The following is a 26,258-nucleotide window of genomic DNA, read 5'->3' on the forward strand; positions in this document are numbered from 1 at the left end:
CACTGACAGCCGGGCCACCAAGATGAAAGAGGCCACGTCTAGTCTTGCCTAGTCTTGCTGGAGGGAGGCCAGCCAGCAGACACATAACTGCTCAGTGCAGTGTGATAGTGCCATGACGTTCAGAAAGTGTGTACAGAAAGCTGCAGGAGTTGAGAAGTCGGGGGAGCAGAGAAGGTGATGCTGACTTACGGCCTGACCCAGGACTCCCCCACTCCTGACCCAGGACTCCCCCACTGACATGACTACATGACTGACTTGACCATGTCTTGTCATCTTAAGATCGAAGGTGCATGGAGAGCAGATGGCAAAGGACTCAGTATTTGGGACACGTTTTCTCACACACCCCTGAGGGTTGAGAACAATGACACGGGAGACGTGGCCTGTGACAGTTACCACAAGATTGCCGAGGACCTGGTCGCCCTGCAGACCCTGGGCGTGACCCACTATCGCTTTTCCATCTCTTGGACTCGCATCCTCCCTGACGGGACCAACAAGTACATCAATGAAGCGGGCCTGAACTATTACGTGCGACTCATCGACACGCTGCTGGCCGCCAACATCCAGCCCCAGGTGAGGTGGGGCCCTGAGCAGGTCTTGGTCAAATCCACAAGAGGGAACCAGCTGGGCTGCGGAGCCCATCTACTGTGGGGAAAACGTGCTGTTGTCAAGTTTAGTTTTTCAGTTGCCTGTAAAGATTTTCCTTCTGTCCCTGACTGCCACGCTTTACAGGTGACCCTGTTTACAGGTGACTAAGTTTGCTGAGTTTTCATGTCCTTTGGGGTTTCTGACCAGAAGGCAATATGTATGTGTGTGTGTGTTTGTGCTTTTTCCCTTCCTTTTTCCTAATGGTATGATTGATACATATAGTTTGATACTCTTTATTTAACAACAGTCCTTACAGATATTTCCATATCCATATGTATTTTCCTCATTTGTTCTTTCTGTCTTTTCAGTTATGTGGAAATTGCACCTCACTTTTCTAATCACTTCCCTATTAGTGGACACTCTTCCCTGTTTTCACTCTTCTTCCCTTGTAACCAACACTGCAATGAGTGTGTATGCATGCTAAGCTGCTTCAGTCGTGTCCAACTCTTTCCAGCCCTATGGTCTTTAGCCCACCAGGCTCCTCTGTCTGTGTAACTGTAGTTACATAATTAGACTAGGGTAGAAGTTTATAGGATATGATCCTAGGAAGCAGAACTGCTGAGGCAAAAGTTCGTGTGCTTTTAAGCCATGAGTTTTTATGAATAATAAAGCTCACGTGGGGGCTTCCTTCGCTATCACCAGATCTTTTACATTTTACTTGGGAGCCTAAGAACTCTTTTCCTTTTCTCCTGGGCCATTTATGATAAAGGGCCAGAGGGCACTAGCTCTGTGGTACTGGTGTGTCCTCTGCTGTAGTGATTGGAGATTACGTACCACAGCCAGAGTATAATCTCCGAATTACAACCCCCTTCTTCCCACCCCACAGAGCAGAGACTTTTACAAATGAAAGTGCTACCTGCCTGACTTCCCTGGTGGTCCACTGGCTAAGACCTGAGCTCCCAATACCGAGGGCCTGGGTTCGATTCCTGGTCACAGAACTAGATCCCACATGTCACAACTAAGAGTTCTCATGCTGCAACTAAGACCCAGTGCAGCCAAGTAAATAAATAAAAATAAATATTTAATTTAAAAAAGTGCTACCTGGACTCCTCACACTGCTAGCACTGCAGGAATAAATTGGTCATGCAGCGTTTATTACAGTGCGTGTGAGTGCTAGCTGTGATGGAGATGGGAGGGCCAGTGGCTGTCCTGTAGGACCCCAAGATCAGGGGGAATTAATATCCATTACGCACAATTCAGAGAGAACACAACTCAGGGCTAAATTATCTTATGGTTCTTGTTTTTTAAAATAGTGTTTAAGCTTTTATTTATTTATAGATTTTAAACTTTTATTTATTTTTGGCTGCATCACAAGGCTTGTGGGATCTTAGTTCCCCGATCAGGGAATGAATCTGGGCCTTGGGCAGTGAAAGCTCAGAGTCCTAACCACTGAACCATCAAGGAATTCTTAAGGACATTGAGACAAGGCAGAAAAGTGATATGGCCATAAAAACCTTCAAGGAGGTGTGAGTCTTAAAAAAAGAAGAGAATCTGGGTGGCTGCTTAGGCAGGCAAAGGGCATTTCAGGGAAAGGGAAAGACTGGGTCTGAGCTGAGGACGGCTGGCAGCTCAGTGGAGACCCTGGCATGGGGGTGTGTCAGGAGCAGCAAAAGGGGACCCGGGGGAGGAAAGGCCACCACATGGGTGTGGCCAGAGGGGCCCGTCTCCAGCAAAGGGCTCCCATCCCACAGGAAGAGCCTGCAGACACACTAGACGTCCTTGGGGATGCCCCTTGACAAGCAAAATGCCTCCCTCCTTCTGAAGCCCTCAGAGCATTCTATCCAGGAGATTCTGAAGCTCTAGCATTTCTGATCCTTGATTAGAGTCAGAGCTAACACTGGCCAAAGAGCTGGCAGGATGTCAGTCACTTTTCCTGTCCTCTGCCGTGCGATTTAGGCCTCACAGTGATTGCAGGACACGGAGGTCTTAGTGCCTGAGCCGAGGTCACACAGCTGGTAGGGGGCAGAGCTGAGACTCAAACCCAGGCTTCTCTGATCCAGATGTATGAATTTTTCTCACACTTCAGCTCTGCTGTCCTACCCTTTCCTCCAAAGAACTTTGAAGCTTTTTTGTCTCATCATTCCTCCTCATCCTTAGCAATAGACATTTATGCTGGTGCATGTAGCACCGGTGGGTTCCCATGAAAAGCAGGCTGATGGAAATGCCGGTCTGTGTTTTCACAGGTGACCATTTACCACTGGGACCTGCCCCAGGCACTCCAGGATGCTGGGGGCTGGGAGAACGAGACGATCGTACAGCGGTTTAAGGAGTATGCAGACGTGCTGTTCCAGAGGCTGGGGGACAAGGTGAAGTTTTGGATCACACTGAACGAGCCCTATGTCGTTGCTAACCAGGGCTACGGCTACGGGACGGCAGCTCCAGGTAAAGATCTCAGACCCCACTGGTCAGCAACCGGAGGGTGGCTTTCTCAGCACCACAGACATGAAATCCAGGTGGCCCTGGAGGAGGTGGCCAGGAAAGCCCCAAGGCCTCACAATTCCTGCCTCCCCACCGCTCCGTTCTGACACCACTTCTGCTGAACGTGAACCTCACGTCTCAAACTGCCAAGTGGCTTCTTTGCTCTGTGCATCTGATCTACCTCTGATAAGAAGCTCCCCGAGATCAAGGGTGAGAACTAATTGATACAGAAAAGGACAATACATCAGACTATACAGATCCACAGTGGGTTTTTTTTTTTTATCAACTCCCGAAAGGCCAAAGTTCCCAGTGTTTGATTTGGCTGACCTGGGCTTAACCTGTTATGAACCAGTATAAGGTTGGCATCCCACTTAGAAATTTCAAAAATTCTGCTGCAGATATATCAGTGTCTTTAAATATGGAGAGCTGTCCTGAGCCCTGCTGGGGTCATATGTAAATATGTTATATGCAACTTATTACATTTCTAAGACACAGAAACCTTTTAATTTCTAAATACATCAAACTCTGAGGTTTTTTTTTTAACAGATGTATATTTGATTTACAACATTGTATTCCTAAGAATTTTGAATAAGGAATTGTGAACCTGTCCTTGTCATTTGAGAACCCTCCGATTTTCCTTTTCTCTGACTCTGAGCCTTAGAGGGTAAATTTGTGTTCATTTCTCTGATTTCTTGGGATTATGTGTCCAAGCTGGGAAGAGCCACGGGGAGATCTGCTTCAACTCATTATCAGATGCATCAGCCATTGGTCCTTGGTTGATGTTTTGGTTTTTTGTTCCTCCAACACATGAGAGGCTGCCTCTCTAACGTTTGCTCTCGAGGAATCTGTGTCAGCTGCTTCCATCAGCTATACGCTCCAGCTCTTACTTTCACTGTGTCCCCGAAGAGAGTCAGGATGCCAGCCCTTGAGGCACACACTCTTCCAGGCACTCTGCCCGAGACACGTGAGCCACTCTTTGGGTGAGGGGTATAGAAACCAACATCAAGTACTTCTGGGTGCTTCACACACACACTATTCACAAGAACTCTGTATTGTTCATTTTGCAGAGGAAGAAGCAGAAAGGCTGAATTACTCACCCAAAGTTACATGGTCAGCCAGGAAGGAGTAGAGCCAGGATCTGAATTCCATTCTTCCTCAAGACAAAATCTACAGTCTTTCTCCCAAACACCAAGAGGCCATCTATAGGCAGAAAGTGATGTTCTTGGCCACATTTATTCTTGTGCTGGGTCTTCATTGCTGTGCACAGGTTTGCTCTAGTTGGAGATTGAGGGCTACTCTCTAGTTGTGGTACATGGGCCTTCCATTGCAATGACTTCTCTTGTAGTAGCTCACAGCTCTAAGAGCATGGGCTCAGTAGTTATGGCACACAGGCTTAGTTGCTCTGAGGCATGTGGGATCTTCCTGGACTGGGGATTGAACCCATGTCCCCTGCATTGGCAAGCAGACTCCCAATCACTGGACCACCAGGGAAGTCCTGGCCACATTTATTCTTCACTGACGTCTATGTCTGTATTTCCAGGAATCTCCTTTAGGCCTGGCACTGCCCCCTACATTGTTGGCCACAACCTAATAAAGGCTCATGCTGAGGTCTGGCATCTGTACAATGATGTGTACCGTGCCCGTCAAGGTGGCATCATTTCCATCACCATCAGCAGCGACTGGGCTGAGCCTAGAGACCCCTCCAACCAGGAGGATGTGGAGGCAGCCAAGAGATACGTTCAGGTCAGATTTTCCTCTAGGCGTTGTTTTTACTCCTTTTCTTTTCCCCTCCTGTCATGATCTAATGAAAACAGAATTAGACTGTGAAAGAAAGATTTAGGATCTAGGCCTTGTTTTGCTGTTACCTTATTTTGTGCACTTGGGAAAATCATCAAAGCTTTTAATATCTTAGTTTTCTAACTACCCCATAGGTTTGCTGGAATGAAAGTTCTTTGGGGTTGAGTTTTCTTTCAAGTCTTAGAAAATCAGTTATACATACAGCTCTTACTGAATGCAACACTGGCTTGAGGCTAAGTAACAGAAATTCAGCCTCTCCAATCGGTGGTTTGACTATAGGACTGGGCTGCAATGTCACACTTCACCTCTAGGTGTCACCATCTGACCTTACTTTCTCTGCCTAGTGTGAAGTTGCTCAGTCATGTCCGACTCTTTGTGACCCCATGGACTGTGGCCCACCAGGCTCCTCCATCCATGGAATTTTCTAGGCAAGAGTACTGGAGTGGGTTGCCATTTCCTTCTCCAGGGGATCTTCCCGACGCAGGGATTGAACCCGGGTCTCCAGCATTGTAGGCAGATGCTTTTACTGCCTGAGCCACCAGGGAAGGTTTCTCTGCCTGAGACTTCCTTAAATTGGAATTCTGTGAAACTCATCAGCACCCCTAATTTTCTAATTCCATGAGTTAATATAAGGACTTGCATCTTTTGGTCATGGAATGTTGCTCTTAGGAAGTAGAGACACAAGTAAGCAGGTGCCAACACGGCTCCCGTTATTTCAGTCTGGGTGCCTGAAAGGAGAGAGAGAGAACAGCCTTCTTCAGGCATAGCTTGTCCCTGGCTCCTGCTACTGCCTCTGGGAGGTTGGAAGGCACCCTCTCCCGTGTTTCAGGATAAGGAAAGAAAGGCAAGCATCTCCCTCTCCAGACTGCTCCCCACTTTTGGCCCTGAGGAATAGCATGCAGACCGGCATTTCTGAAAGGACACCAATGGCCTTGGTTTGCCAAATTCTTCACAAAGGAACTTGACAAAAGTGGTCAAATGAATTAAATGCAAACAAGAATTTAATGTCCCCATTTGGTAGCCAGCTTGGGGGGAAGCCTAGGACCAAAATTAAGGCATTCCCTCATTTCAGATTCACAGAACTGATGAATTAGAGCAGTAATTCATTTTTGGAAATGTCACACTGTAGTCTAATCATCAGCTTGTCAGTGAGCTGCGATCCTGCAGCCCAGGACAGTGATCTGCACACCCCTTCTTGAATTCAGCTTCCCCGGAAACACAATTCCTCACCTCCCAGTGAACTGAAGCTTCTTTTACTGGAGCGAGTATGTTCTAAACCTCATCTCTGGCTAAGAATGGAAGGCTGCTCTCACCCCACATTCCAGGCAGCAGCCAGCAGTTGCAGGGAGGATGTGAAGAGACAAGCCTCTCAGGACCCACAGCATCACAGCACGCAAGTGCCGTGTATACCCTCTAAGGGCTAAGGGTGGCCTGAACCTTACTCAAGAAAACAGACAGGAAAGTTCCCCACTTTAGGGCTGCAAGTCCAAAGCCCATGAGGAATCAACCTTTGCCTGGGTAACCAGGAGAGCCTCGCATCTCTGCCCACCCTAGAAGGTTCTGATGGGTCCTTAGGCAGTAGACCTCCTCTGTGGTCAGCGAGGGAATCAGGGCCTGGAGGCTTGGAGTCTCTCCGCCTCTTGGGCCCGGCCCTCCTAAGCGCAGCGAGGCAGCACCCAGCAGGCCCAGGGCTCAGCGCCGTTCACATCCCTCCAGCTGCAGGGGGTGAGAACATGGCCCTGCCCGTAGTGAACTCCCAGCACGGTGACAAGACCCATGGGCGTTTAAACTGCAACATGGGAACAGCCTTGGAAGAGGGGCGGGTTTAAGACTGGATGGGGAGAAGGAGGCCTGAGGTCAGTGACTCCTGGGCCGGGAGCCTGCCTGTTAATGCCAACGCTGACTGTCCCCACAACCCCCACTGCAGTTCATGGGAGGCTGGTTCGCACATCCGATATTCAAGAATGGGGATTACCCTGAGGTGATGAAGACGCGGATCCGTGACAGGAGCCTAGCGGAAGGCCTCAACAAGTCTCGGTAGGTCCTGGGTGGCTGGCAGAGGTGCTGTTGGGGTTGGAGAGGAGTGTCTGAGGCAAGTTACTGTCTGCTCTTCCATGCGTGCTGGAAAGACGACACGAGTGTGTAGGTGGAGCTCTCAGCCCCGGACAGGCACGGCTCTGACAAAGGCAGTTGCTCTGGTTATTCTTCAGAATAGGCAGGACATCTGGGGCACCCACTTCTTAGTGACCCACGAGCTCCCTCTTTGAGCCTCCTCTAGCCCAGCTGTGAGGATTAAGCAATCCACCCCAGCCCTTACATCATGCATGTGCTGGCCTGGTTGGGCAAGTCCTGCTGAGCCAAAAGGTCTGATCTGTCAACCCTGGCCTCCAACAAGCGAGTGCTCCAGTCCATCAACACAACCGTGCTGAAGCACCTACTTCTAAGTATGGCTTCCTCAGGTGCTGACACGGCAGCTGGGAAGACAGTGACCTTCATGACTCCAAGGAATTCTATTCCCCGATTTCTTCATGCATCGAAGACTCAGCTGAGATCAGGGCAGGCTGGGTGGACCCAGGAGACTCCCTGGACAAGACAGCGTGTTGGCTGACTGGGCCTTGACAATGAACAGCACTGGGGAAAGCAGGAGGCTTTCGATCCAAGGGGAAGGGTGAGAGCGCCGGCCTAGGGGTAGAAGTGAGTGGAGCACCTACGGCTGCAACTGGGGACACTGGCCCAGCCGCGGGGAGGGCCAAGGCCACACGGTAGAGGGGCTGGAGGCTGGGCACAGGGGCTCAGTCTGGAAGCCACAGGATCTGAGAAGCCCTTGCTGGCTCCTGAGCAGGGAAGTAAACGGTATGACAGGGGTTGGGGCGGGGGAACTTGGACCTTAGTTTTGCCCCAGTATTTCAGAAACTCCAGGAAGTAAGGTTCTTTCCTAGGTTAATGGTAGCAGGAAGGTCAAGATGAAGAGTCAGACACCGAAGCAGGGCATTCTCTCAGCAACCCTAAACCAGCAGCATGTGGTCAGGATCTGGGAGAGGGGAAACTCTAAGTGCCACACACAAGGACACGTTAATCACATCACACAGAAAAGTCTCACTGAGAACACGTGGAAAGAATGTATTTATGTATATAAATGAGTCACACAGCTGAGACTGGCGCAACATTGTAAATCACCTATACTTCAATGAAAAAATATATGTATATATGGAAAATGCTCCACTAGATGTTTAAAAAGAAAGTGCAGTAAAATCATGTGAGCAGAAAAGTCCAGATCTCAAAAGGCCTATCAATTCAATTTATAAAAGCATTTCCCCTACTAGTAAGGACAGACTTTGGAGAAAAGAAGCACGTCTAAACAAACTACAGTAAAAAAAACCGGAAGAGAGGGTCTGTGAGGGAGGTGAGGTCTGTGTCCTGGTGGAAGGAGGCTCAGGCGCTTTCAGCGGCACCTGGGAGGGCCTCTCCTCACTCCTGGTCGGCTGCCCCTGGGCACCTGGGGTACCTGGGTGCAGAGCCCTCCACCGGCCCTGCCCTACGACAGTCCCTTCCCAAAGCCCCACGCCCTTAACGGCTCCTCCCGCCCAGGCTCCCTGAGTTCACGGAGAGTGAGAGGAGGAGGATCAACGGCACCTACGACTTTTTTGGGTTCAATCACTACACCACTGTCCTGGCCTACAATCTCAACTATGACTCTTGGATCTCTTCCTTCGATGCAGACAGGTAAGGAAGGGCGCCTGGAACAATCTTTGGGGAAGACAGCAGAGTGCCCTCTCTCACTTAGAGGCCTGCACAGCCTCTGAAACCGCCTCCTGATGCTGCCTATCCTGGGGTTTGCAAGACAAGCCCCCAACTCCTGATATACACCTGTCAGTCAGACAATTATACAGGCTAGGGTTTCCAAGATGCTTTTCATTAAAGCAGACAGGCTTAGAGTGTTTAAAAATAATTAAGATTTACATATATATATGTTTTTTCATCAGATTTTTCTCACTTATCAGATGTATTTCAGTTAAAATAACTTTCTTTTTTACCTTTGAGGGTAAAAGTTAAACCATTTCTCTATTACAATAATGTATGTTCACAGTAGAAACGTTAGAAAGCAAGAGGAGAAAATTCTTGTCATTTCAGAAGTGTTTGTATGTGTATAGGTATACTACCTCTCTTTATATGTATGATATATATATTATAGTTTATATGTCAGAAATGTCATACAGGAATATATTACAGAAAAACAAGATTACACATATGCACAGTATCTGTTCCTTTTTTAAAAATTGGTAAATATCTAATATTTATTGAGACACTTACAAAGATATTTGTTATTTTATAATAGCCTCTAATACTTACAAAGACATTATTTTATTCCCCATCTCGAGGCAAGGTTTAATATTCCAACATTCATTGTCTTCTGTAGGTTTTTTTTCCTGTAGACATTCTTTGTTAGATTAAGAAAGCTTTTTTTGGTTGGGTTTTGTTTTGCTTTGGTTGGCTGTGCCATGCGGCACGCAGGATCTTAGCTCCCCCGGCAGGGGAAGTGCGGGGTCCTGGCCATTGGACTGCCAGGGAAGTCCCTTTTGTTCCTTTTCTGACAAGCACCTTTCCACATCAGTAGCTGTGAATCTGTCCGGATTCTTTGGAAACAAGCACGGACATCCCCACTCATCCTCCAACCAGCAGAGTCAGGCTTGCTGAGAGGGGCTGAGGGGGCGCCCCCGCTGGTTCCTGTTTCAGCACCCACTTGACTCTGCTACCTCACTGGTCCTGGGACTGTCTTCCCAGCCACCTGTGCTCAGCTTATGAAATGTCCCACATTCAGTTCAGCTGAACAAGATAAATCCAGCTACTGGTAAAAGGTTTTTTTATTGAAGGACTGTGGATGTTAAATATCTAAATGGCTGGTCCTAATAATGAAATGCATGAGCCTGTGCCTTCCCTGGCGGCACGCCTTTGGCACAATGTGATACCCTCTCTTTGCCCATCACTGGAGAGAGAAACAGGGTCTTGGGCACTTAAGGCAGGTCCTAGAATATCTACCCCATCATCACACTAATGGGGGCCCAAATATTCATTCCTGTGGGTGTACTGCCTGTGGCCTGCATGAGGTATTGACCAGACATAGGTGACTCAAGGGAGCCCCTTCTCTGAAGACCTAGCACTCGCGCTCCATGGGAGTGAGCACCCTTCCACGTCTAGTGTGAGGTGTGGCCTGTTCCCGAGCAGCTTGGAAGGTTAGGTCCATGAGTAAGTCCGTTCCTGTGTACTGGTGGAAAGTTTAGGTGGTCTGTCCAAAGTTACACCAGCACTGATGTCACTACAACCAGTGAAAAGAGAAAAGCAAAGTAATGCTCAAAATTCTCCAAGCCGGGCTTCAACAGTACGTGAACCATGAACTTCCAGATGTTCAAGCTGGATTTAGAAAAGGCAGACGAACCAGAGATCAAATTGCCAACATCTGTTGGATTCTCAAAAAAGCAAGAGAGTTCCAGAAAAACATCTACTTCTGCTTTATTGACTACGCCAAAGCCTTTGACTGTGTGGATCACAATAAACTGTGGAAAATTCTTCAAGAGATGGGAATACCAGACCACCTGACCTGCCTCCTGAGAAATCTGTATGCAGGTCAGGAAGCAACAGTTAGAACTGGACATGGAGCAACAGACTGGCTCCAAATCGGGAAAGGAGTACGTCAAGGCTGTATATTGTCACCCTGCTTATTTAACTCATATGCAGAGTATATCATGAGAAACGCTGGGCTGGATGAAGCACAAGCTGGAATCAAGACTGCGGGAGAAATACCAATAACCTCATATATGCAGATGACGCCACCCTTATGGCAGAAAGTGAAGAACTAAAGAGCCTCTTCATGAAAGTGAAAGAGGAGAGTGAAAAAGCTGGCTTAAAATTCAACATTCAGAAAACGAAGATCATGGCATCTGGTCCCATCACTTCAAAGCTAATAGATGGGGAAACAATGTAACAGTGAGAGACTTTATTTTGGGGGGTCTCCAAAATCACTGCAGATGGTGACTGCAGCCATGAAATTAAAAGACGCTTGCTCCTTGGCAGAAAAACTACGACAAACCTAGACAGCATATTAAAAACCAGAGACATTACTTTGCTAACAAAGGTCCGTCTAGTCAGAGCTATGGTTTTTCCAGTGGTCATGTGTGGGTTTGAGAGTTGAACCATGCAGAAAGCTGAGCACCAAAGAGTTGATGCTTTTGAACTGTGGTGTTGGAGAAGACTCTTGAGAGTCCCTTGGACTGCAAGGAGATCCAACCAGTCCATCCTAAAGGAGATCAGTCCTGGGTGTTCATTGGAAGGACTGATGCTGAAGCTGAGACTCCAATACTTCGGCCACCTGATGCGAAGAGCTGCCTCATTTGAAAAGACCCTGATGCTGGGAAAGATTGAAGGCAGGAGGAGAAGGGGACGAGAGACGATGAGATGATTGGCAACACCAAGTCTATGGACATGAGTTTGAGTAAGCTGAGGGAGTTGGTGATGGACAGGGAGGCCTGGCGTGCTGCAGTCCATGGATGGGGTCGCAGAGAGTCAGATGCGACTGAGCTGAAAAGTCAAAGGGTTTTTTGTTTTTCAGTGTAAATCTTGTTCATGTTTTGTGCAGAGCATCTCTTGGGATTTATAAACTGACACCTAATCCCTAGTGTTTGAACTTGCAGGGGAGTGGCCTCCATCACAGACCGCTCCTGGCCAGACTCTGGCTCCTTCTGGCTGAAGATGACCCCTTTTGGCTTCAGGAGGATCCTGAACTGGTTGAAGGAGGAGTACAACAACCCCCCAATCTATGTCACAGAGAATGGAGTGTCCCATCGGGGAGAAGCATACCTCAACGACACTGCAAGGATCTACTACCTCCGCAGTTACATCAATGAGGCACTCAAAGGTATGATGGGCCTACCCCTTCCTCTATGTGTGCCTTTTATTGTTGGAAACATCTAACATCTGCAGCCGATACTACACCCACCAGTCTCAGATGAGAAAGGTGAGGCTTCTACCTCCTTTTGTGTTTAAGCCTTTCTGGGGGGCTGCACACTAAGATTTTTCCTTCCTACATTAAAGTTCAGCAAGCAAAACCCTGTTGCCTGATGCAGCTGGACCAGAGTTCCTGGCCTGCCCTTTTGTGTCTGACCCTCCGGTGTCCATATCCCTGAACAGCAGCGGCCTCCTGTGGACAGTCTGGGCAGGGCCCAGGAGGAATGGGCTGGAGAAATTGTATTATCTTTTGTTCCCCAAGCAGAAGTCTGAGACCCTTACAGCTCAGCAGAACAACCAGGGATGGGACTATGACACGGGAATGTAATGCTGAGTAAAAGAAAGTGAGCAATGAAGCAGCAGAGAGAAACAAATAGAAAATCTTATTCCATTTCTATTTTTGTCACTTTTTGGGGTAATTTTTGTAAATCAAAAGAACTTGTTTTGTAAATAAATTGCAGTTTTTTTTTGTTTTTTAAAAAAAAAGAAAGAAAATCTTATTCCAGATAAAAATCTTTCCCAAGGGTCCCTTGAGACTGCCCAAGAACAGTATCCCAAGATGTGAAGACGATGATAGCTGACCCAGCAGGGTTAATTTAGTCTAGGCATGTTCCTAGCTCCCAATTAGGGCTAAGCCTGTCTAGAAAAATACAGATGGCTCTGTGGTAACACCAACGGGGGACCAGCTAATGATTCCTCCGTGCAGGGTAGGCTGCTCTCTCCAAGAGCTGAAAAAAAGCTCGCCTTGACCTGCAATTGGGGACTGTGGGAGCACTGTGGGCAGGCACAGCCCCAGCAGGCCCGGTGGAGAGGGGCTTAGACCATCAGAGAAGCTCATGCTGGGGCCTCTGTCTTTGAGCAGCTATGCAGGATAAGGTGGACCTTCGAGGATACACGGTTTGGACTCTAATGGACAACTTCGAGTGGGCCACCGGCTTCTCAGATAAGTTTGGTTTGCATTTTGTGAACTATACTGACCCTGCTCTGCCAAGGATCCCCAGAGAGTCAGCCAAGGTCTACGCCTCCATAATCCGGTGCAGTGGCTTCCCTGACCCTGCTGCAGGGCCACACCCTTGTCTTCAGCAAGAAGGTGAGCTGTGGCTCTGGGATGGACAAAGCTAGAGGGGGAGGGTCAAACAGGCCTTTCTCAGTCCATTTTCTTCTAGTTTATTACCAGCCCTCCCTGCTTCTCCATCCCCTTCATTCATTCAATCAGTATTTTTTCTTTGAATGCTCCAGACATTCTCAGGATGGAACAAAGGTATCAAGGGCTAAAGTTACATCTAGAAACTAGGCCCTGGCCTGCAAACAGCAAGTTTAGACTCTTGCCCCAGCCCTGCCGCTAACTTGCTGTGTAACCTCAGGCAAGAAATGAGGCAAATGCTACGCCGAGGCCAGGATCAAATAGTGACTAAAAATATTGTGCCTGGCACATTGTAAGGTGCCCAAGATTTGCTGAATGACTGACAAAGTATAAATTACTATACAAATTAAGAGACAATTATCCAGTATAGGTTATAGTCTAATTGCTGAGAGAGATGCTTAAAACTGCGTGACTTCTCTCATAACTCACGAGAAGGATGTGCAGAGTCACCTCAGCAATGTGCTGACCCTGGATACCAGGGTAGCTTCTCTCCTGCAAGGATCCGGCTTGGGCTTAATAATCTAGGTCAACATGATGCAGTAACTCCACCTGTACTGGTACGTAAATTGCCTGTTGTCCTCTCCTAGATGCTGAGCCTACCGCCAGCCCCACCGCCAGCCCCGTGAGACAGAACATTCAGTTCCTGGGCCTCAGGCTGGGTACAACAGAGGCCCAGAGAGCGCTTAATGTACTCTTTGCTCTCATGCTTTTTGGATTCTGTGGTGTTGCACTTCTGTCCTACAAGTACTATAAGAGCTCCAAGCAAAAGCGCTCCAAGCAAAAGCACACACAACCAGGCGAAGAGCAACTGAGCCACAGTTCTTCATTCTGACCCAGAAGACCACCTCCTCCAGTTCTGTAAAATATGCCTAGTTTCTTTGCAAGTCTTTGCCACCCCCAGCACCACTGAGGATCTAATACTCTGTCTATGACAGACTTTGTAAAAGTCTCTGCACTCTTAGACACTAATCGTGAAGGATTTCAAGTCCCTGATTAAAATGGAAGCATCCCCACCTTGCCCCAGTATCAGGAATTCATCTGGGCATTAGAAGACCCTGCGAGTGGCTCCTGTGGAAATACGTAGTTACTGAATTCAACTTACTAGGTTCTGTGAGTCATTTAACTGAGCTGTTTTAATTTTCAGAGATTTTTAAAGGTGGAAACATTAGTAAAAACCATAGCAATCCTTTTCATGAAAAGATTAACCACTTGGTCATCTCTTGCTTTAAAATCCCTCCCAACCTCTCTTACCTTCTGTTTCTCAAAAACTGAAAAAGGTGCTATTAACGGTGTCCTGTCTCCTACGGGTGCTTCTCCTCAGAAGACGGGTTCCACAGAAGTTATGAACATCCCCTTTTACAGCCTCACCACATTAATCCTCTGCTATTGGCTTCTGGAGGCCAGAGGACCAGGATTCAGTGTCTCTGGCAAGCACTTTTTCGGAGACAGGACAGAGGGAAGCACACCCACTACATCTGTATGTTTATTCACAAAACATTCAGAGAAGTGGGTGAGTCTATCACTTCGACTCAAATGTGCTCATGAGACAATCACAGTATGGAATACTCAAACTTATTTAACTTATATATTCTTCCTAGATATCTAGGTGATTTTTTTAATAGTTTTCAATTGGTTTTTTTTTTTTTTCAATTGGTTTTAAAAGGTTGATCATGCTCAAGACATAGAGAATTCCTACCCGAGTGACCCACTACTGTGGGCCCCAACTGGCAGTCAAGATTGTGGGGCACCAGCATTTCCTCCCACCAACAGACAGGAAAAGTTGATCAGATGGGTGAAGATGGTTCTAAAATTGCTATAAGCTGTCAATTTTATGTAAATTAATCTTCAAAAGTCAGTATAACTTTTCTGCAGGGGTAGGGCAGGAAATGGAAAATAATATAAAGTTGCACACAGAACTCATTTGTAAAAAGAGCCAGGATAAATCGGGGGGTGGGGGGGGAGAAAAAAAATATAAAGCTAGTTATAGTTTTGAAACAGAGTGAACAGAAAGATCAACAAAGGAAGACAGAGGCTAGACACAGACCAGCTACATACCAGGGACAGGCTGCATGACAGAGGTGACCTGCCAAATGGGGGGGTGGCCATAGAAGGGTGATGACGGACCAGTCCATAAATGGAGGGGGGTCACAGGTCAGTTCCAGGGATGTCAGTCACAGGCGGGGGAAGGGAGCCACATTCCTTACTAGGATGTAAGATTTAAATGTAAAAAAATGAAACCCATGAGAATGTTAGAAATCCGTAAGAGTGCTAGAACAGACAGGTGAGGTTTTTTAAAATTACTTTTTGAAGTGGGAAAAGTATTTTATATTCAAGACTTAAGACCCGGAGGTCATAAATAAAAACACTGATTAACAGGACCACATAAAAATTATGGCAAGAAATTACCATCAACATACTCATCACAAGATGAACAGGGAGAAAATATTTATAGCATATGCTAGACAAACAGCTAACTTTCTTAATATACATGAAATTTGTTGTGAATCAGTAAGAAAAAGATAAACACAAAATGAAAACTGGCAAAGAAAACACAGGCAGTTCTAAGAAAATAACCAATAATATTAAAGATGTTCACCTTCAATTCACAATCAACACGATGCATATAAAATGCATACCATTTTTCATCTATCACGTGGATAAAGATGAAAAAATGTAATACAGTGTTGGCAAAGATGTGGGCGTATCCACATTCTCCTACCTGTTAGTGGGGCTGTAAATTCACAGAGCCTTCAGAGGAGGCAATTTGGCAGCATTTTTTATAATCCAAACTGCAAATACCCTTTGACTCAGTGACTTACAGGTATATTTCCACAGCTAAGATGATACCTTCCCAAAGATGATGTTCACTGTAGCAAAGTTTGTAATAGAAAAACAGAACAAGCACATAAACTGTAATAACCAATGAAAGCAATAAGAGAATAGGTAGTTTACCAAGTAAAATGCTTTGCATCCATTAATAAGAATGAGGTAGCTATGGGTTAATGGGGAAAGATCTTCAAGACAGTGTATGTTAAAATGCAAGATGCAGAGTAGTATACATATAATATGATCCCATTTATTTAAAAAATAAAGATTACATACTTGCCTATGTACACATAAAATTTTTCTGAAGACTAGAAGAGAAACTTAAGACAGGTTACTTCTGGAGACTAGAACTGGGTGTGTGGTGCCAAGAGGAAGATGTCATTTTATAGCCTTCCATACTGTTTTGAATTTACCATTATACTTTTAAAAATATTAAATTGAGGAAGGATCCTTGTACTCAAAGATTGTGAATCATTCTTTTATGTATGTTTCTCTAAGATCTGCATTTGATTTTTTTTCAAGGGAAAATTGTTTTTTTGTTCACATATTGCTGTATTTTTCAAAATGACAAACCTTTACTTAAATGAGATGCTTGCTCGAGATGTATCTATTTCAAACTCATTCCTTAAATTATGAAAGTAATTTCATTCTAGAAAACTGAGAAGACATATAAGGATGCAAAAAGAACTAAAATCATAATATAAATCACTCTTACTGCTGTTGGTTTTTCTTTATGTTAACACATACTATATATGATGTGTTTATAAAGTTGAGATGACACTGTACCTACAGCTCTGTATCCTGCTTTTTCCCCAAACACATAACAAATAGTCAATAAACATGTTAAATCAAATTGTTGAATTAGTATTGCCCCATTTTTCCTTAGCAAAAGTTAATTCTGCAGAAGGCATGTAGTTGGTTTCTAATTCTGAGGTAAAATAAATAAAACTTAACAGGTTTATACCTAAATTTTGCCTGTATTTATGATCATGCCTTAGAAAAACTTTTTAGATCAAAAAGCATGAAATTTTTAAGGTTTCTGATAATGTTTTTTCAGAGAGATTATCCTAGTTTTCACTCCTACCAACAACATACCTGGTCTGTTTCCTTGCCAACACTATTACCATTGTTACTTCACAGGTGAAACACAAAATTTGCTCTGAGAAAATTTCCTCCTCCCATTACAAAATAAAGTCAGAGCCCTTCTACAACGTTAAGTATCTCCCAATCTAAACACAAAAGGTTAGAAAGGAACAGTCAAAATTACTCCCTTTTCCAGACATTCTTAGTGTCTTCACCAACATAAACATATCACATCATGTAAATCAGATTAAGAATCCAAAATTCTTAAGAATAACCAAATAAGCAAGAGGCAAATCTTAATTCCCTACTTCATGCCCAACAGTACAGGTGCTTTATTTCTTTGAAGAGTGACTATCATTACTGAGAGCAAAACTCCAGTATAAAAGTGAGAACCAGCTGTAGACCAGCAGTTGTTTTACATCTAATGAGAACAAAGGCCACTACATTATGCAAACAAAATGATGCCTCCCTGACTTAGGAGAGATACTAACATAGCATCAGTGGGTGTCAGAAAATTTCTTCCTGCAGTGATATTTATGATAAAGTGGTCTCTCCTTTCCTGGGATAGCTCCAGGCAGTACAGGTGGGTGGGGGGATTCAGAGACACATGACCTCCACAGAGCCCTGTGCAACAAAAAGATGCTAGAATAACAAAACTTAGAGCAAAGATAAGATCATTCTGATTTTTGGAAAAGTTTTTTTATTCAGTGTTTAAGTAAGATTAAAAACTACAAGATTTTGCTTGCAGCTGATGAGCAAGAAAAGTTAAACCCAAATTATCACCTGGCTGGCTAGTTAAAATGTTCTGACTCAGAGTCAGATTACTCAGTGACATAACAGTTACCTTATGTTGGCTTAGGGATTTGGAGCAAAACAGCCCTAAACAAATGGATCATCTGAGAGCATAGGGCTAAAATGGGCGTATGAAATACTGAATAAGAAAGCTGATAAAGGGAGGCTGTCACAGACTTTTTTTTTAGGCTTCTAGCAGTTGGTTACCATATACAAGGACCTAGCAGCCAGTTGTCTGATCTCTTAACTTGTCTGAGTTAAACAACTTTAACCCACTAAGCAGGAATAGAGAGACACTTTGTAGATGAGTTGGAACACATAAAGCAGTCCCACTTCTCCAGCAGAATTTTAGCTGAATTAAATCATAAGAGAAACAATGATTTTTGCACATATTGTACTTGTCACACTACATCTGTTGAGTAGAATTCCCATTCCAAGTGTTGTTTTCATCTTCACCATCATCTTGAGTCCTCAATCTATATATCTTGCCTTCCTTTTTAAAGTCTTCCCCCCGTTTCTCCAGCACTCTTTTTCTGACTGGTTCCCTGATAAAACAAAAGGGAGAGAAAAAGGAAAATGATATAAAATGAAAACAGCAGTAATAGAGTCTTTTCCTTTAAACTGCCATTAGTACAAAGACAACTATAGTTTAAGCAAAGTCCACAGGAGATCCTTGTATCTACGAACGCTGACTTATATTTGGTGGTTTTTAACTCCATCTGTTCTCTAAGCCAAACCAGTCAAATGTGTCCCCTGTCCATGTATTTTTTGATGACTTATTAAGTTTTAGAAGAGTGGGACTATCTGCCAACTAATTTGCTCCTTTATCATTTATGCAAGTTGATATATCTACTAAAATATTTATAATTTACACAGCACCCAAGTGGTTATCCCAAACTCCATTCATAGCTTAATATATGGAAATGGTCAGTTAGCAATTTTAACTCTTTCAAAATCTTTAAGAGTGATGTATTTCTACGTGGACAATTAACAACAAACCAACCTTCTTCATCTGAAAATGAGAAGGAAACAGGTGAAATTTAAACTAATACATTCTCCAATACTAGAGAGGAAAAAAAAAGCAATAATGGAACACAAAGCTTCACCCACTCAGATAAACATCTGTCCCATTCTTTGCCCCAATGCAAGATCTTTTCCCTTTTTTGAATTAAGACCCATTCAGCAAGCTCTTTCAGGATGAAAAGCTTCCACTCATTGCTCAGTAGGAGTTCTAAAATTCAGACCTAACAAGACCTAGTTTGAATGCTGCTCTATAAGAAGAGAAGAATTTCTCTGTGTCCTCCTCACTTGAGTAATGTACTAAGGATATAACTGGTCTTCTTGCATAATAATAGTTAAGAAGGACATCAAGATAAAGACTACATCAGCCCAGTAACAATATTCACTCAAATCTTCATTCAGACTGTCAACAGGACACAAGATCAGGGATCTCCTTACAGCAGACAGGGGCTTCCCAGGTGGTGCTAGGGGTAAAGAACCCACCTGCCAATGCAAGAGACATAAGAGATATGAGTTCAATCCCTAGGTTGGGAAGATCCCCTGGAGGAGGAAATGGCAACCCACTCCAACACTCCTGCCTGGAGAATCCCCTGGAGAGAGGAGCCTGGCGGGCTATGGTCCACGGGGTCGCAAAGAGTCAGACATGACTGAAGCAACTTAGCACTCACAACAGACAGAGGCAAGGGTTTTCATTAAATATCAAAGATTGGTGTGAGGATTTGCTACTAATGGCCCAATAAAGTATTGAACAGCAGTAGGTATATAGTGTAATAAATTATGCTATTATTAGAAGGGGGAATAATCTTAAATTTTAAGGAAATACTTCCTGTTAACCTCTTTTAAATATTTAGAAATTTAACAGAGGTGTGAGCTAAGATCATTAGTGCTGTCTATTAGTATTACCATTCTAACCATGGCCATGTGCAATGGTTAAGTAAGTAACCATTAAGTAAGGCCTACCGGTTAAGGAACTAGTCCGAAGTAACTCTCTGAAGAAGACACCATTTTCAAGTGAATACACAGTTTCCTCACTTTGGTCTTCTCTAAATGACTTAGAGAAGGCAGTTAAATTATCTAGAGCACAATGATCCCTCAAAGTAATCATGTGCGATGACTCTAAGAAATTAATGGAATGAACATCTTGTCAGACAAGATATGGCTAACAAGAAAGATACTGCTATTTAGACCTGAAAGAAGTATGTCTTTTGTTATGGAATAAGAGAATCCAATAAATGAAATAATAAAATCAGTAGCAGTGAAGCTGCTTTGCATGCAATAGGTTTTAGAAAGATGGCTGAGAAAACTTAGGTAAGGAGTTTCCCAGGTGATACAATAAAGCTTCAGAACATGCTGGGTTTTCCCCTTTACACAGAAAAAAGGCGAAGTACCTATAAAAATTTTTTTTTCATTTTGAATAAGGCATTGGGAATTACTAATATATTTTGCAAATGGGGAAAACACAAATACCTTTTTTCTGAGTTGCTAGACGAAGCAAGGTTTGAGGTTTCCAGTGATGCTGCTCTCACTGAGGTCTGTGCAGGAGGAGGATTACTAAATAAGAAGTTGCTTATCAGTCTCCAGATGGCAAGGAATGGGTAAAGCACTGTCCCCAACAATGTCCAAAAGTCTCCACTGGAGGAATGTACCATGGATGTAGTTGGTCTTCCTGCCTAAAAATGAAGAAACCAAAATAAAGACTACATCAGCCCAACCACATCACACTCAAGGTTCTAGATAAATTTTTTATCTGGGAAAGCCCTATGGATTTTAGTTTACTGCAATAAAGTAAAATTGCCATCTTTTGCTATTTTTCAAGTGTATATAAACTTCAAGGAACTTCTGGAACTTTTAAGGAGTAATCACAACATAGAAACCAGAAATGAAATGAACCAATTACATTTAAGACAACTAAACTTTTGTAATGAAGTTAACAATTTTGATTTTAAAAGTCTTCATGATTTTAAAAAAGAGAAAGATTTCAAATATCAATGACTCCAAAAAATTCTGAGTACTGGAGGACTGTTTTAGGTTTGAGGCCCTGCTTTCAGTCGGGGTAAACTATAGTCATCCACCCTTAGCTCAGGGGATACTTGCCAGGACCCCCAGTGGATGCCTGAAACCATGGATCGTACCAAACTCCACATATACTATTTTTTTTCCTATACATACATACCTGTGATAAAATTTAATTTATAAATTAGGCACAAGGGACTATCAAAATTGCCGGCATCATCAGTATTGCGCTTTGGGGCCATTATTATGTAAAATCAGGGTTACCTGAACACAAGCACTGCAGTATTTCAACAGTCTTATCGGATAACCAAGGGGGCCGCAAGGTGACTAATGATCAGGCAGCGTGTAGAGTGCGGATGCGCTGGACAAAGGAATGATTCATGTCCCAAATGGGACGACACATGATTTCCTCACACTATCACAATAGCCCGTAATTTAAAACTTATGAATTATTTAGAATTATTAAAATTATTAGGAAAAAAAATTGTTAGAATTTTCCATGTAATACTTTCAAAGTGCAGCTGCCCATAAGTAACTGAAGGCAGGGAAAGAGAAGCCACAGATTAGGGGGCACTACCGTACACTAACCAAGCTATGGACGACCCAGGCTCTCATCCCAGCTCTGGCACTTAAGGTGGCACATTTAAATTTTCTGAGCCTCTTTTTTTTTAATATCAGAGATTAAAATGTTGTTAGGATTACTATGTTTAAAACTTAATGTGATTTTTATGTTAAAACTTTTTTTTTTTAATTGATAAACAGCAATCATACATAAATAAATACATGACACCAAGTCAGTAGATTAGACAGATATTCTACATTGTTTTTCCTATTCTACTGGCCATTTTCTGGACATGAGAAAAGCTGAGGGAAGAAGCTGAAAATGTGTTTATAGTGTGCTGAGTGTTTTACTAGCATTACAAATATAAAGCCTGGGATAATGGAACAATAAAGTAATCTAACATTTTTGGATAACTTGGATTCTAATTATCCACAGTATATTTTTTCACTTTCCCTTCCTCTAATTATAAGAAAAAATCAAGAGCAGAACAGACAGACCTATAAGAATAGAAAAAATATACATGCATATACATACTGGCAACAGTACCACTGAAGCACTTGGAGCAAGTTCCAAATCCAATAATTTCTTTTTATAATCTTCTTTGGTAAATTCCCTCCTGGGAAACATTGTTGCTAATGAAAAGTTACCGTAAGTGTTGCCAACAGTCTGTAATATAAAAATAAGTTTTAAAACCTTACAGTGGAGCCTTTTTAAAGTAAGATATTACAAACTTATACACATTCAAAATGACTGACCTAAAAGTTCACTTAAATATAAAATCAAAACATTCATAAAAACTCTGTGCTTTAAAAAATAGCTGAAGGCTATCAAATACAAATAGTACCTAAAAGCTTTTGTAACTCAAACATGACCACAAAATATCAAGAATATGTTTTCTAGTAGCAAGACTAAATAAGATGAATAAAAATGAATAATTATATATCTTAACTACGACTACAGTTTGCAATTAAGAATTTTCACTGTTGTTTGTCAAACTTAAGTTAGTATCTCACAAATACCCATTTAGGTTACAGGTATTTCATATTAAAAACATGAAAAAATTCTAATACGAAAAACTAAAATTTAAAATTCTGGAAGAGACCAGAATTTCCCTCATATTATATATATATATATGGCATGAGTTTTTGCCTCCTCCTTGACTCAAAGAGTAAATGGTCCATAATCAACCCATATTATACACATAATCCAGTCCTAGGAATTTACATTGGGCAAGCAACACAATCACCTTCACACTGTTAAGTCACCTATACTTGTAAAATCTTTTAAAGGAAGAATGTAACTTTTGTTTTTTAAAATATTTTACTTTAGGTCATATATATATATACACCCCTCACTGTTCTCACTCAACATCAGGTCATTAAATTAAATCACTGTACTGAGGTGAAGTTCTAACAGGACTGATGCAATCAGAGATCTCTCTTTACTCGTGTGATCTCCTCACTTACCTGTGGCAGAAGCAAAAGACTCAGGCCAGCGCAGGCCATTTGAGGAGGCCCCAAATGGGGCCCCAAGGCAAAAGAGGAATGAAAAAGGCTATTTGAAGTGGATCCTATTATAAAGCTTGGGGAAAACAGTTAATAAAATAAGTTTATTGTCCAGCCAAGCTCACCAGTGGAAGAAGCTTTTTAGGTATCCTTTTCTTGGGACCTATTAAGTGAAATAGCCGACTAAATGCAGAAGAGATCTAGCAGAAAAACCTGAAACCTAATTTCAGTCTTGAAGTGATACATGAAATACTGGTACATATAATAAGCCTAGGTCCTAAGGGACATCTGATGCCTCATTTTGAATGCATAATCTATCAGAATAAAAAGTAATTGGAAAGTACTCATATCTTATTTCCTAAGATGTTTATTTCACACCCATTCAGATTTTGAACAAGGCCAAGTTCTGGAAGTAAATTCTTGAGGAAGATACTTGTTGCCAAATACAGATTGATTATTGATCTTCAGGTTTGACCAATCAGCAGATGGTGGGAAAACTGCCAGCCCCACAGCATTCTAAGCAACTTGCAGAAAATTTGCAGAGGACCAAGAAAAACTGCATCTTTTATTGAGGACAACTCCTTTAGATTAGACTTCTGGAAAATCACTTGCTTTTCATTCCCCCAGCTCAATGCACTGAACAGTGAGAAAAGCTTCCAGAGTCTATTATACGGTGTCAGCAAATCCCTCTTTTCACAGAACAAGCAGATATGCTGTTCCCATATGGCACTCATACATGACGGAAACTCCACAACATCCCAGAGGCATCTTGTGCCTCCCTCCTGGGGATAAGTCATGCCTTACTCATACTCTTCCAATTCTGCCTGGAAATTTTTCCCTCTTACACTTAATAACCCATTCATCAACCTTCATTACAACTCAACACATAAATTTACCTGTGCAGCAAACTGCCTTGCTTCCTCTAGAGGAGCATCAGAAGGGAACTGATTTGTAAAGGAAGAACCATCTGGAAGACGGAACTGAATTCTCGCAACAGTGCTGTAAGAAAGTGAAAATTAAAAGTCAGCATCTTTATCTCTACAAATTCTCAAACTGTATCATTAAAACTAGAAGAAAGTGGAAATGAAACTGTGTAATGAAAACAGGAATTTATGGAGAGTGAGGGAGGGGGAATTGGAGGAAGGTGGTCAAAAGGTACACACTTCCAGTTTAAGGCAAATAAGTACTGGGGATGTAATGTACAGCAGGGTGACTACAGCTAACACTGCTGTGTGCTATGGAAAGCTGCTCAGAGTAAATCCTAAGATCTCTCCCCACAAGGAAAGGCTTTTTTTTCTTTTTATTGTATCTCCCTGTGGCCCTTGAACAACAGGGGTCTGAAATGCATGGGTCCTCGTATAGGTGAAATTTTTTTTCAATAAATACATACTACAGTATTGCACTATCCATGGCTGATTCAATCCACAGATGTAGAACCACACATATGGAGGGCCAACTGTAAAGTTGTGGATTTCTGACTAGGCAAGGGTGGCGAAACCTTGGATGCAACCCCAACTCTTGCATCATTCAAGGGCCAAGTGCATATGAGAAGATGGATGTTAGCTGAACATGTTGTGTCAGTCCCTTTAAAATATATGTAAATCAAACCATCATGCTGTATTCCTTAAACTTATTCAGTAATTATGTCAAATATTTCTCCAATTAGAAAAAAAATTTTTTTCACAGTACAATCTCATTATTTTTAGCAACAGCTATTTTGAAATATAATTCACGTAAAATTCATCCTTTTAAAATATACAACAATTCAGTAGCTCTTGATACAGTCAGAGCTGTGCAAGCATCACTAATTCCAGAACATCCTTATCACTCCAGAAAGAACGAAAGCCCCATCGGCAGTGAGTCCCACTCCTCCCTCTCCCTGCCCCGGCACCCACTCATCCGCTCTGTCCTCGTGGATTTGTCTGTTTCTGGCATTTCACGTCATGGAATCGTAAGGTGGGTGGCTTCTGGCTTTTGTCACACAGTATGCTGTTTTCAGGTTCGCACAGGTTGCACCATGTGTCAGTACTTCGTTCCCCTTTTTTTTTTTTGGTGACTAATAGTCCATTGTATGGGATATAGCATGTTTATCCATTCTTCAGTTGATGGAATTTTGGTTATTAGCACGTTTTGGCTATTATGAAGAATGCTGCTATGAAAACTCACGTTCAGGTTTTTGTGTGGACACTGTTTTCAACTCTCTTGGATGTATACTTAAGAGTAGAACTGCTTAGCATTTTGAGAAACTGCCAGGTTGTTTTTCCAAAGTGGTTGTACCATTTTATAATCCCATTAGCAATGCAGGAAGCTTCCAAAATCTCCACATTCTTGCCAAGACTTAGAGGTCACTTTAAATTGAGGCATCCTAGAAGGTGTGGTTTTGATTTGATTTTCCTAATGACTAATAATGTGGAGCATCTTTTCATGTGCTTACTATTTGTATATCTTCCCTGGAAAAACATCTATTTAAATCCTTTCTCCATATTCAAATTGGGTTGTTTGCTTTTTCTTGTTGACTTCAAGTCTTTTTTTTATATTCCAGTTACCAGTCCCTTATCAAATATATGGCTTAAATATAAATATTTGGCTTAAATATCTTCGCCAATTCTTTTAATTTTTGATTGCACCACGTGGCATGTGGGATCTCAGTTCCCTGACCAGGGATTGAACCCATTCCCCCTGCAGTGGAAGCATGGAGTTGTAACCACTGGAACACCAAGGAAGTCCCTCCAATTTTGTGGGTTTCTTTGCCCTTTCTTGATATCTTTTGAGGCGCAAAAGTGTTTAATTTCGGTAAAGTCCAACTTATCTGTTGGTTTCTTTTGTCACTTGTGCTTTTGCTGTCATGTCTAAGAGGACTGCCTAGTCCAAAATCACAAGAAGTCCTTATTTCCTGCCTCCAGCAAGAGTTTATACTTTTTAACTTTCACACTTAGGTAGATGATCCATATGGTGTGTGAGATAATGGTCCAAGTTGATTATTTTACACATGGATATCCACTTGCCCAAGAAGCATTTGTTGAAGAGACCATTCTCTCCCCCATTAAATGGTCTTGGTATCCTTTTCAAAAAATCAACTGATCATATAGGTTTATTTCTAGAGACTCAAATTCCTCTTACAGGCATACCTCAGAGAGATTGACTCCACACCACCACAATTAAGTTATCATTATAAAGGAAGTTACATGGAATTTTTGGTTTCCCAGTGCACATAAAAGCTATATTTATACTATACTGTAGTCTAATAAGTGTGCAATAGCATATGTCTAGAAAAACCATGTACATACCTTCATAAAAATATTTTACTGCAAAAAATGTGATCAACTGACAACACAGGTTTGCCACACAACTTACAATTTGTAAAAAACTGCAATAAAGCATTAGCACAATAAACCAGGTATGCCTGTACATCAATCTGTATGTCCATTCTTATGCCAACACCACAACATCTTGG

The 26,258-nt window shown here is 42.8% G+C and overlaps 2 protein-coding genes across 2 annotated transcripts in view; one reads left to right on the plus strand and one right to left on the minus strand.

Moving 5' to 3' along the window:
• LCT (lactase) overlaps positions 1-13,835 on the plus strand; it is a 47,594-nt gene extending 33,759 nt beyond the window's left edge. Inside the window, exons 10-17 of the mRNA XM_043894256.1 lie at positions 280-570; positions 2,829-3,027; positions 4,604-4,806; positions 6,788-6,897; positions 8,449-8,583; positions 11,547-11,770; positions 12,722-12,949; positions 13,591-13,835. Of these exons, the coding sequence (XP_043750191.1) occupies positions 280-570; positions 2,829-3,027; positions 4,604-4,806; positions 6,788-6,897; positions 8,449-8,583; positions 11,547-11,770; positions 12,722-12,949; positions 13,591-13,835 (1,635 nt within the window). The remainder of the gene's footprint in view (positions 1-279; positions 571-2,828; positions 3,028-4,603; positions 4,807-6,787; positions 6,898-8,448; positions 8,584-11,546; positions 11,771-12,721; positions 12,950-13,590) is intronic.
• A 3,754-nt stretch (positions 13,836-17,589) lies between these two features.
• Positions 17,590-26,258, minus strand: part of UBXN4 (UBX domain protein 4) — a 29,925-nt gene continuing 21,256 nt past the window's right edge. Inside the window, exons 10-13 of the mRNA XM_043894257.1 lie at positions 23,701-23,803; positions 21,834-21,965; positions 20,192-20,394; positions 17,590-18,249 (exon numbers count right to left, since the gene is read on the minus strand). Coding sequence (XP_043750192.1) covers positions 18,111-18,249; positions 20,192-20,394; positions 21,834-21,965; positions 23,701-23,803 — 577 coding nt within the window. The 3' untranslated portion in view covers positions 17,590-18,110. The remainder of the gene's footprint in view (positions 18,250-20,191; positions 20,395-21,833; positions 21,966-23,700; positions 23,804-26,258) is intronic.

This window comes from Cervus elaphus, chromosome 33 (assembly GCF_910594005.1).
Source record: "Cervus elaphus chromosome 33, mCerEla1.1, whole genome shotgun sequence".
NCBI lineage: Eukaryota > Metazoa > Chordata > Mammalia > Artiodactyla > Cervidae > Cervus > Cervus elaphus.